Source organism: Penaeus chinensis, chromosome 37 (genome assembly GCF_019202785.1).
Source record: "Penaeus chinensis breed Huanghai No. 1 chromosome 37, ASM1920278v2, whole genome shotgun sequence".
Taxonomy (NCBI): Eukaryota; Metazoa; Arthropoda; class Malacostraca; order Decapoda; family Penaeidae; genus Penaeus; species Penaeus chinensis.
The window spans coordinates 13,162,557-13,176,116 of record NC_061855.1 but is presented as its reverse complement, the minus strand read 5'-3'; the positions used below and the strand labels follow the sequence as shown (position 1 = coordinate 13,176,116).

Sequence of the window (13,560 nt, the reverse complement as noted above, 5' to 3'; positions counted from 1 at the left end):
TAAAAAGTTTATTGTATTATATTAATTGTAATAGGGTTTTAATGTTTATTGGATTATGTAATAGTTTTAAGGTTTTTTGTTAATGTATTTTATGTTTTATTGTTTATAGGGGGGATTTAATTTTTTTTTTTTTTTAATTTTTTTAATTTTTATATATTTTTTTTTTTTAAATTTCTATTACAAGTATAAAATAATATGGTTGTTGGTTTTTGGGGTTTTGTGTTGTGTGTGGTTGTGGGGGGTGTGGGTGGAGTGGTTGTGGTGTGTGTAGTGTGGGGGGTGTGTGTGGTTGTAGTTGTGGTGTGTGGGGGTGTGTGGCTGTGTGGGTGTGTGGAGGGGTTGTGGTGGTGTGGTGTGTGGTTTGTGTGGGGGTGTGTGTGTGAATTGGTGGGGTGGGTGTGTGTGGTGGGGTGAGTGTGTGGTGTGTGTGGTGGGGGGGTTTTGTGGGGTGAGGGTGTGGGAGTGTGTGTGGGTGTGTGAGTGGTGTTGTGTGGGTGTGGTGTGGGGTGGAGTGTGTGGGGTGATTTTGTTTGTGGAGTGTGTGTGTGGGTGGGAAAAGGGGTGTGTGGGTGTTAGTGTGTGTGGGGGGGTGTGTGTTTGGTGTGGGTGTGTGTGGGAGGTGTTTGTTTTGGGGTTGGGGTGTGTTGGGGTGTGGGTGTTTGGGGTTTGTGGTGTGTAGTGGGGTGTGTGCGTGTTGGTGGTGTGTGTGTGTGGGTGGAGGGGTGTGGTGGGGGTGTGTGGTTTCTGTGGGTTTGTTGGTGTGTTTGGGTGTGTGTGTTGGGGGGAGTGTGTTTTGTGGGTGTGGTTTTGGGGGTGGTTTGGGTGGAAATGGTGTGTGGTCTGTGGTGTGTGTGTTTTTTTGGTGGTGTTGTGTTTGTGTGTTGGGGTGTGTGTGTGTTTTGGGGGGTGTGTGTGGGTGTGAGGGTGTGTTTGTTGTGTTGGTGTGTGGGGTGAGTTGGTGTGTGTTTTGGTGGGGGAAATGTGTGTGTGGTGCGGGGTGTGGTGTGGAGTTGTTTGTGTGGGTGTGTGTGGGTTTGTGGTGGGGGAGTGTGTGTGGTTTGGGTGGAGGTGTGTTGGGAGTGTGTTGGTGTGCGTGTTGGGGTGGCGTGTTGGGGTTTTGTGGAGTGGTGTGTGTTTGTGTGGTGGGGGGGGGTGTGTTTGTGCGGGTGTGTGTGGGGTGGGTGGATTGTGTGTGTGGGGTGTTGGGTGTGTTTGTGTTGAGTGTGTGGTTGTGTGCTGGTGTGGGTTTTTTTGGTGTGGGGTGTGTGTGTGTGTGTGGTGTGTTTTGGTGTGTGGTGGTTGGGGTGTGCTGTGTGTGTGTGTGTGCCGGGTGTTTTGGTGTTGTGGGTGGTTGGTGGGGGAAAGGGGGGGGGGTGGGTGTGTTGTGTGAGTGTGTGTTTGTGTGGATGGGGTTGTTGTTGGTTGTGTGGGGGTGTTAGTGTGTTGTGGGTTTGTGTTGGTTTGGGGTTTGTTGGGTGGAGGGTATATATTATTATTTATATTATATATATATATGATATATGTATATATATATTATATATATATATATATATATATATAATATATATATATATATATATATATATATATATATGCATATTATAAAATATTATTATAATATATATATATATATATATATATATAATATATATAATATATATTATTATGCATATATATAATATATATATATATATATATATATATATATTATGCATGCATATATTATATATATATTTATATATATATATATATATATATATATAATATATATATTATATATATATATATATATATATAATATATATATATATATATAATATATATATTATATATATATATTATATATATATATATATTATATATATATATATGTATGCATATATATATATTTATATATGTATATATATATTTATGCATATATATTTATATATATATATATATATATATATATATATATTTATATGTATGCATATATTATATATATATATGCATATATATATGCATATATGTATATATATGGATATATATGCATATATATGGATATATGTATATATGTATATATGTATATATGTTTATATGTTTATATGTATATATGTATATATTTATATATATATATGCATATATATATATATATATGCATATATATATATATATATGCATATATATATATGCATATATATATATATATGCATATATACTTGCATATATATATATATATATATATATGCATATATACTTGCATATATATATGTATATATATGCTATATATATGCTATATATGTATATATGTATATATGTATATATGTATATATGTATATATGTATATATGTATATATGTATATATGTATATATATATATATATATTGTGGGTGGGTGCTTCATGCTCGGGATGATGTGAAGCGATGGTGTGGTAGCCTAGTTAGCGTTAAGTGCCTGCTTGCATGCCTTCCCGCTTTCAGCTGCCACCGCTGGCTAGCCTGGTGCGAAAAAGGGAGCAACTATGCATAAGACTCCCCTGCCAGCTCATAGCCTCTCCATCATCAAGACTTCTACAGTGCCTCCTCGTGGCCACCCATGGAAACTAGGTACCTTGCGGTCCTAGGCTGAACTATGGAGGCTCTTGGAGCAGCAGGAGGCCCTAAAGGTACGGAGCTATGGCCCACCGGCGTGTGGATACGCCCTGGCTTCGTACTAACTCCTGTCCCCTGCGCCCCCTGGGGTTAATGGGCGGCTGTGGGGAGGCAGGCCTTGCCAGTCGGCCCCCCCGAGATAACCACTGGCAACGTCTAATATAGAAGTTGACGCTGGGGGGAGGGCTAAAGTCCCTCCTACCCAGCAAGTACGGCGGGCTGTGGGTCCCTCTGGGTTGGCGACCGCTGGGACTCGGGTGGGGAGGGGGGGTTACCCCCAGTCCCAGCTGGGTCCCAGCGGCCGCCAGCCTGGCGTGATGCTTGTGGGGGAAAGCCCTAGGGAGCCCTGCAGGTGGAGTATGGGGCCTGCAGCCAGCCAATCTCCTCTACATGGGGCGGCGTCGGTAGGGGTGGCAGAGGTGGCGCCCACCCGGAGTGACTGCCCGAGGTTAGACCTCAGGCGGACTGTCAGGGTGGGGGCTTGGAACATCCGTTCCCTGCGACAGGACGATCGGTTACCACTACTATCGAGGGAATTGAAACAGCTGAGAGTTGAGGTGGCTGCTCTCTCGGAGGTGAGAAGACCTGGCAGTGGCACGATTAGTGAGGGTGGCTACACCTACTACTGGTCGGGCCGCAGCGATGGCCACCATCTCCAGGGAGTAGCCATAGCCATCTCCAGCAGACTTCAACCCTTGGTAGTTGAGGTCACTCCAGTCGATGAGCGTATCATGGTATTGAGACTGAAGCTTTCATTTGGCTTCATGTCTCTTGTTGCTGTATACGCTCCTACGGATGTATATAAACTTGAGGTGAAAGAGATGATTTACGCCAAACTTGCATCTGTGGCAGACAGATGTCCTCGGCGAGATATTCGTATTGTGCTGGGCGACTTCAATGCGGTATCCGGCTGTGATCGAGCTGGCTACGAGATGTCTGTCGGTCCTCATGGCTCAGGAGCTGATGCTGGCAGTGAGAATAGCCTCCTTTTCCGTGACTTTGCTAGGTCCCAGAAATTGAGGATTTCTGGCTCCTGGTATCAGCGTTCTGTCCCGCATCGCTGGACTTGGTACAGCGATACAGGAAGAGTGGCCAAGGAGATCGACCACATCCTCGTTAGCACTCGATGGAGGATCCTCCAGAACTGCAGGGTATATCGAAGCGCTGAGTTCTGTGGAACTGACCATAGAATAGTGGTGGCTACTCTCCGGGTCCACTTTAAAACCCCCCGCCGCCCAAATGAACACCCTAGGGTGTTTAATTTGGACAGATTGAGGGAGGACGAGTGTACCCGGGGGTTTGCCGAGGCTATCTCTGGTCGTCTCACAGCACTCGAGGGCCAGACAGACCCTGTTCTTATGTGGGATACCTTCAAGCGTGAAACGCTTGATGCAGCTCAGGAATCCATTGGTGAACGCCCAAGAACAAGACAGAATTCCATCTCGCAGGAGACGCTGGAAGCCACAGATGCTTGTCGTGCGGCTCGACTGTCAGGGGATCGCACTTTGCACCGCTCTCTGGTGCGCAGGACTAGGTCACTGTTGAGAAGGGATAAGGAACAGTTTATCAGTAGTCTTGCAGAGGAGGTCGAAAGCCATTTCCTTGTAAATGACCTTCGTCCTGCCTACCAAGCTCTGAGAAAGCTGAACTCCAAGGCCCCTCACAGACAGCTGCAGTCCGCTCAGCAAGTGGCCAGATAATCTCAGATCCTGATGAGGTGCGTGTGCGTTGGGCTGAGTATTTTGAGCAGTTGTATAAGGTTGATCCACCAACAGTTAACATGGATGCGGGTAATGTTGAGACTCCTCTGCCAGATCCACCCATCAGCGAGGATCCACCCTCCCTGACCGAAATCAGGGGGGCGATCTCCAAGCTGAAGAGTGGTAAAGCAGCAGGTGTCTGTGGCATCCCAGCCGAATTGTTAAAGGCTGGTGGAGAACCTATGGCAAGGGGCTTGCATGCAGTCCTGTCTGCCATCTGGCAGACTGGTACCTTTCCCCCTGACCTGCTGAGGGGTGTGGTCATCCCTCTCTGGAAGGGGAAAGGGGATCGGTGGGACTGCAGCAATCACCGAGGCATTACACTACTCAGTGTACCAGGCAAGGTACTCGCACACATCTTACTGAGACGTATCAGGGACCACCTGTTGAGGCACCAAAGACCGGAGCAATCTGGTTTCACTCCTGGTAAGTCCACAATAGACCGCATCCTGGCGCTTCGAATCATTATAGAACGCCGTCGTGAGTTCGGACGTGGGCTGCTCGCAGCCTACATCGATCTCAAGAAGGCGTTTGACACGGTGCATCGCGAATCTCTCTGGGAGATCCTGAGACTAAGAGGAATTCCAATAAGGATTATTGGACTAATAGCAAACCTGTATACAGGCACTGAAAGTGCTGTAAAGTGTGGTGGGGGCCTGTCGAGCTTCTTCCCTGTTAGTTCAGGGGTGAGGCAAGGCTGTGTTCTTGCACCAACACTTTTCAACACTTGCATGGATTGGATACTGGGCAGAGCTACTGTCCAAAGTCACTGTGGAGCAACTCTGGGCAATATCAAGGTTACAGACCTTGACTTTGCCGATGATGTTGCCGTACTCTCTGAATCTCTGGAAACCCTTGTAGCGGCTCTTGATGCATTTAGCAATGAAGCGAAGCCCCTGGGGCTAGAGGTCTCCTGGACCAAGACCAAGATCCAGGATTTTGGGGGCCTGCTAGGAGACCCTGTACAGTCGATACATGCTTGCGGGGAAAACATCGAAGTCACAAAGAGCTTTATATACCTCGGTAGTGCATTTCACGACTCTGGGCTGTCAGACCAAGAAGTCAGTAGATGGATTGGCCTGGCAGCAGGGGTCATGAAATCTCTCGACAAGAGTATTTGGAGATGTCGGTACCTGTGCAGAAGGACCAAGTTACGTGTTTTCAAGGCCCTGATACTGCCAGTTTTACTCTATGGTAGTGAAACTTGGACACTATCTTGTGCTCTGGAATCTCGTCTTGATGCCTTTAGTAACAGATCCTTGCGCCGGATCATGGGGTACAGTTGGCGGGACCATGTGTCCAACCAACGGCTGCACCGTGAGACCGGTACAGGACCTGTTACTTGCACAATCCGTGATCGCCAACTCAGGCTATATGGCCACTTGGCTCGACTCCCACAGGATGATCCTGCCCATCAGGTTGTCTCTGTCCGAGACAACCCTGGGTGGAGGAGGCCTGTGGGACGACCGAGAAGGTCGTGGCTTGGGCAAATCGATCAAACCTGTCGTGAGGAACTAGAGATGGGCCGGGCCCCTGCCTGGCGGCTCGCCATGAGGGATCCTCGTAGGTGGAAGCGGAGGGTGGATGCGGCTATGCGCCCCTGCCGGCGTTAGCTCCATAATGATGATGATGATGATATATATATATATATGCGTATATATATATGTTCATATATACATATATATATATATATATATATATATATATATACATTTACATATACATATACTTACATATATATATATATATATATACATATATATATGTATATATATATATATATGTATATATATATATGTATATATATACATATATATATGTATATATATATATATATATGTATATATATATGTATATATATATATATATATGTATATATATATGTATATATATATGTATATATAGATATATATATATATACATATATATATATATGTATATATATATACATATATATATACATATATATGTATATATATATATACACACACATATATATATATATATATATATATATATATATATATATATATATATATATATATGTATATATATATGTATATATATATATATATATATATATAAATATGTATACATATATATATAAATATGTATACATATACATATGTGTGTGTGTGTGTGTGTGTGTGTGTGTGTGTGTGTGTGTGTGTGTGTGTGTGTGTGTGTGTGTGTGTATATAAATATGTGTGTGTATATATATATATATATATATATATATATATATATATATATATATATATATATACACATTTAAGTAATCATTGGGTGAATGTCCACAGGTGTGCTGACATTGGAAGGTGGACTGAGGCAAAGTGTCACCTTGGACGTCATGCCCTTAACGGGTGGTTTCCTGCCATTGCCATCAGTGCGACTCTCTAAGTATATTCCAGCTGATACTAAACATGCTCCCAGAGGTAGGTTTATAATGTATCCAGAATAATGTTATTAACCCAAAGCTGCCGGGGATGGCATGTGTGTATATATCATGCCCACTGTAAGTTTAATTTATAATATTTTTTATATATCTGACTCAGCTGTTTACCCTTTTCCTTAATTTTGAAATAAATTCTGTTATCTAATATTGCTGTTAGTATTGTCAATAACCCTATGATAATTATAATGCCTATATTAAAAATAATGACATCGACATTGACAGCATTTGTAAAAAAAAAAAAAAAATCCCCACAAACTCACAAAATAATACAGTGAATACAAATTTTCCCGGAGGCTTTGGGTTAACTTTTCAAATTTACTGTTTTGCCATCAGAAGCTGCTTTATGTTTGTGCTGCAGTGCTCAGGCATTTTTGCAAGTGCTGTAGTGCTCAGCATATAGGAAGTGATAGTAATTTTTATATTTTTCTGAGCATTATCCAGTCATCAGACAAATGGTTTTTGTGCACCACATCACCTAACAGCCTGCAAGTTGAAAGCCTAAATAGTGATAAAGTGATCAGTTCAAGTGTATATCTCCTAATATTGGGTAAGCCTTTATTTTCAACATACATTTCTTAAATTTTGTAACCTTTCTTTTTCTTTGTTTTTGTTTGTTGATTGAAATTCCCTATCAAAAAGCAGCTAGTATTTGATTTTTTTCAACAATAGTAAATGTAGTTTAAAGGAGAAGAAACATCTGGCTAAATGTGTTTGGACCCCCAGAATATAATTTTCCTTATGAAATGCTTAGTAGATTTTTTCCTCTTTGCAGTACTGTCTCAGATCTAAACTACCATGAACTTTTCCAAGTTATTCAGAATGATTAAATAGTACCCTGAGGTGTTTGATATTTGTAGGGAATATGATGAACCCAAAACAATTTTTTTTTTCACTTCTCAGATTCTAATGGATTATTCATGTCTTCAGACATTATGACCACTAGTTTTACTTTCACACAAGGTGCCATGAGAAGGTGACAATGTGGCCGCCAAGACAAGAATATGCCTGTTGAGTTTACAGCAAAAAAAAGTATATTATAATAATTTTAAATTTAAAACAAGTTTAATAATTTAAATTTTAGATTGAAAATGTGTCAACTATAAAGTATTCATTATGTTATTCTCATATAAGTTAATATAATTAAAATAGGGTGACTAAAGCATCACATTGACCAAATGACAGGCTTTCTATGCTTAAGTAACCATTTGTAAGGTTTCACAGTGCTGATAGAATGGTGATTTCAGTTGAGATGCCCAGTTCAGTTGAGATGCCCATTTGAAAGTTGTCACATACCTGTTGTGTGCCACATGCTTTTTTTCTCTGTCTCTCTCTCACTGAAAATGCTTAGCAAACAAACATGGTATGGCTTGACAATTGGAAGGAACCCAACAGAAGAAAATGATGTGCATAGAATATATGTATGTCACTTTCCTATATAATTTAGGTACTAAATCTTCAGAGCAATATGAAAACAATTTAAACCTTCAGATTCCATAACTAACTGTAGGCATTTCTCCTCCTGGCTGCTAGGCATTCAGTGTTATGGTAAGACTGTGTATGATATTCATTTCCATGTAGTTTAGAATTTTTCTTTTCATGTGGGTGCCTCATATAGTCCTTAGTATTGACTTGTGCAGACTAAGTTTGTATTCTGCCTGAATAATAATTTCAGGAATCTTATGTCATAAAGGAGGAATTTATTTCGACAGGTTTCCTAAGGACGTCAGAGAAGCAAAATAGAAATTGATATATATATATATATATATGTATGTATGTATATATATATAAACATATATTTGAATATGATAATGTATATGCATATATACATATGTATACATGTATACATATATACATATATACATATGTATACATATATACATATATACATATATACATATGTATACATATATACATATATACATATATACATATATACATATATACATATATACATATATACATATATACATATATACATATATACATATATATATATATATATATATATATATATATATATATATATTTATACACACACATACACACACACACACACACACACACACACACACACACACACACACACACACACACACACACACACACACACACACACACACACACATATACATATATAGGTAAAGGCTATATAGACACCTTAAACATTTGGTTAAGCAGGAGTAGTAATAGGGGACAGTGGCTTTGACTCTATTTTCTAAGAGTACAATAGCGACACAGATATAAAACACACGAGACAAGTCTTTGAAGTGCTGAGTGCCTGAAGCCTTAGGCCGGGCGGCCTATCTTGACTGGACAAGCACAGGGTAGGAACTCTCTGTGACCTGGGTCATCCTTGGACTTAAATACCCGGGAGTGGCGTGGGGATGCCCTCTGGGTCTGCGTTGGTGCGGGCCTTGCCCACCCGTGTGGGCGTGGGCACGCCACATGGCAGCCCAGGTCATGTGGGAGCCATAGCTTATACGTGCTTATGTACACAGTATATTGCTCGGCCACCTACTAACGCCTCGCCCTCGAGGCGCCTTAGATTTTCCTCAAGGGTGACCCAACTTGGCCGGTTCTTGACTTGTTAATCACTTTGTTCTCGCGTGTGCTGTTCCTGGTGCATCTTGTGGCTGCGTCTTTGTTGTCATCTTCATCCTGGTCCGTGGTAACTCCATCCATTGTCAACATCCACACGTCCTCGAAGGTCTCGCACAGGTCCTCCTTGACTTCGGACTCGTCCAGACTTCCTTGTAATCCTCGACCAGGCATAACTCGGCGGCTCACTTGCCCAATGCACGTTCCTGCGTGCTCGTACTGACGTCCTTGTAGTCCTCGTCAGGATCACAGGCATCCGTCAGGATCACAGGCATCCGGCAGGAAGCGTCCTCTTCGGGTGATGAGCTCCTGGAGTTTGACTGGATCTGTGGCGTCCAGGCAGGTGGCGCCCGTCCACAGCATCATGGGCATCTGGTACCTGCTCTAGCGAGTTGCTGGTCCTTTACTGGATCTACGGGCGTCCTGGCAGGTGGCGCCCCTCCACGTCCTGGGGCGTCTTGCTCTGCTCTGACAAATATCCTAGTCTTTCTCGGCTTCTGGCGATCTTCCGGTGACGTTTTCCACAGCATCCGAAGGTGACCGTTTCTGCAGCAGAGCTTCCTTCAGGTACCATGACAGATTTCGTGAAACAGATTATACACATAAGGGTCAAGATAGTAAGAGAAAAGAGAGACAACAGAGAAGAGGGGGTGTTAAGCACCACTAGCCAATTATTTATATAATTTGCAGTTTTTATGGTCGAATTTTGTTAATTTTTTATTTTAAGTTCAAAAAAGAAATTAGAAGAGAGAGATGGTAGCAGCGGTCCGCAAGGACCTAGCTTGAAATACCAAACTGTCTCTTGATAGATAAAGAACAATAAGGTAAGGGAAACATCAATTTGGCAACCCGCAAAAGTTTACTTGAACCATTGTCATAACACAGAAAAGAGATGTATGTCAAATAATGCTCAAGGGCAAAGAGATGCGTCATAGATCTTTTACGCCTGCAAATACGACAGCAACTAACCCTATTAATGAAAGTTTCAGTGTCTTTGGTTCTTCGTGGATGAGTGTGTGTGTGTGTGTGTGTGTGTGTGTGTGTGTGTGTGTGTGTGTGTGTGTGTGTGTGTGTGTGTGTGTGTGTGTGTGTGTGTGTGTGTGTGTGTGTGTGTGTGTGTGTGTGTGTGTGTGTGTGTGTGTGTGTGTGTGTGTGTGTGTGTGTGTGTGTGCACGCAGTGACAGTTAATGAGAGTGAGAGTAACCTCAGACAGAGCAGACATGGATGCCAAACCCCAGAATAACGTTCGTCTTTTTAAAAAAAAATGCGATAAACTAGTTAAAAAATTATTTCATACCACATTGAATTTAACATTTAATGATATGCGACAGAATGATGCACTAATGAATGGTGATGTGAAAAGAATATTCGTGGCTAGCGAATATTCTCGGGGAACAATCTGCCGAGGTAACAATTTGTCCAGCTGTGCATGCAGACTTCATTGACGGGGGGGTCTGTACCCAAAATACTGTACTTTACAAAGCGAAACGAGCTGGGAAAATTTATAAATAACCCACTCTAGCTGCGAGTCTGTGATGGCGCTCATGCAGTGCCCTATGGGTATTTATCATGAATCACAAATCGATGGGATTTACCCAGACGTGGACAGGGTGTGATTAATAAGTGAATCACGATTCTAGCTTAAGTCCTAGTCCTACATTATTTAACGGACGTAACAGTGGGTCACACCAGCTCAAAAGATGCTGAACGAAATAATGTCGAAGCGCAGATCTATTAGGCATATACGCAACCCCAGGTAATCAGGCATTCTGACACTATGATGTGGGGAAGATCCCTGGCGCTATATAAAAATGTAAATGTATATAAATTGCGTTACAAGCTCCGCTCTAGCACCGATAGAATGTGTCACCAATGAACATGTAACGGTTGCTATGTGTTATCCCTATATTGTAACAATTCTAGAAAACAATTTATAAGAAATGCTAGCTATTCACACATACACATACACATACACATACACATACACATACACACACACACACACACACACACACACTCACACTCACACTCACACTCACACTCACACTCACACTCACACTCACACTCACACTCACACTCACACTCACACACACACTCACACTCACACTCACACTCACACTCACACTCACACTCACACACACACACACTCACACTCACACACACACACACACACACACACACACACACACACACACACACACACACACACACACACATATATATATATCGGTGGGCAAGCAGTGGTATTATGGTAGTTAGAGGTCTTGCAAGACAACCAACTGCTGAATTGTGCATTCCACCCCAACACCACTACCAAATGTACCTGCTTGGGAATTGTTAGTATGTGTGGTACCCCTTCAACAGCAGTCTTAATCATCACACACACATCACACATGCAACAATCTGCACTTGGGACAAAAATGAACAACATAAACATGAGAGGGTTTAATATTGTATGTATTCAGTTCATGTTGTAGATATAATTTTGGTATATATATCAGAATCAAAATTCATTTTAGATGTATGATGTCCCTTTATTGCATACATCTACAGTTTATACATTCTTGATAGATAAATATTTGTTAGATATATATGAGTAAATGATAATTATATTTGGTAAGTTTTGGTAATGGGGAAATTTTTTTTTTCAGTGGCTGTTTTCCAGTAAATATTTATTTTTGTATTTGATATGTAAGAAAGTGTAATGAAGCATTGTTATACCCTGACAGATGGCGTCAGGAAATTAGAATATGTTGGAAGTGCTTCATCAGTGCCTCGCCTTGAGCCCTTCAGTCCGGGACAAGTGTATAACTTCAGCAAGGCCCAGCAGGTGCATGTCTTACCCGCTTCCAATGCTGCCCAGTCGGACCTTTCCCTCACCTAAGCTCCTGATCAGATTGAGTTCTTCAGATGCACTTCCTGCTTTCATTATTCACATCCAAAAGAGTGATAGTCCTTGACTAGGACTATTGGTGCCCTTTGGTTAGTTTGATCACAGCTGGATTTAGTTATGTTCCTATACCATATGGGAGAAAGGAATGTAGTGTCTTTTTTATGATACTTTTTGAATATTATCATAATTATTATAGTATTAAGTCATATCTCATTCTTTGCATTTTCATGAATTGTAGCTTCAACTATTTTAAATGAATTAGAAATATTTATCACAGAAACAAAACTTCATATAAAAGATGTAAAGCCTTTAAAATATTTTTGAAAACTTTCTGTATATGAGATCATACAGAAACAAGAGGCATTGTGTCTTTCTTTAGATGCAGTATTCAGGTCATGGGGCCCATGCCTGTGCAAAGTGAGAACTAACTAGAGGCACTGAATTGTTATTAGGCATATTGTGATGATGATGCCTAGTGAAATAATTGTTAGAATAATGCATTGTTTATTGACATGATTCCATGATCTGATGTAAATATTCTTATTGTATGATGATATTTGGATGGTGCTGTTGAGCTTCATTGTGGTGGCAATAGAGAAAATATTCTGGATACTTCATTTTGACCATGGGATTAATTTTTTTCTGTATATGTAGACTGGTGATGGGGGAAAGAGAGGGAATAAACAGATGAAGGGAGAGGGAAAGAGAGAAGATTGAGGAAGGAGAGGCTGGAGTGTTTAAAGTCTGAAGTTGTGCACAAATGCCTCAGGCAACTTTTGATATTTTATTGTTATTTATATGTATTATATTGAGTTTACTATTGTATAACTGATGACAAAAGGAAAGTATAATTTAACTGTTACCCACTTTGTTTTAAACATTATCAGAAGATACAGATGAGATAATAAATTATTTACATGTTATTGTGTTATTATTTTATCCCAATTTAATAGAATGTAAATTGCAAGTACAATATGTGTATGGTTTATGAAACATAATTATGTAAAAATAAATAAATATATAAATACATATTTTTTCTTATTGGTGGTGAAATGTAGTTCAATTTGCTCCTCATGTTCAATAACAGATTTAGTAAACAAACATGTAAACCAATTTTGGTAGCTCTTGTTTTGGTAAAACTGTAAATGATACTTGGACATACATCTATTCGAGTCTAAGTAATGCAGGGTTTGTTTTGTTTGGTTATCAACTCTCTTCGTTCAG

At 40.7% G+C, this 13,560-nt stretch overlaps 1 protein-coding gene across 1 annotated transcript in view; it reads left to right on the top strand.

Annotated features, from left to right (window-relative positions):
* LOC125045360 (trafficking protein particle complex subunit 10-like) overlaps window positions 1-13,259 on the top strand; it is a 26,848-nt gene extending 13,589 nt beyond the window's left edge. The window contains exons 8-9 of the mRNA XM_047642566.1: window positions 6,691-6,825; window positions 12,173-13,259. Of these exons, the coding sequence (XP_047498522.1) occupies window positions 6,691-6,825; window positions 12,173-12,327 (290 nt within the window). The 3' untranslated portion in view covers window positions 12,328-13,259. The remainder of the gene's footprint in view (window positions 1-6,690; window positions 6,826-12,172) is intronic.
* The last annotated feature ends 301 nt before the right edge of the window (window positions 13,260-13,560 follow it).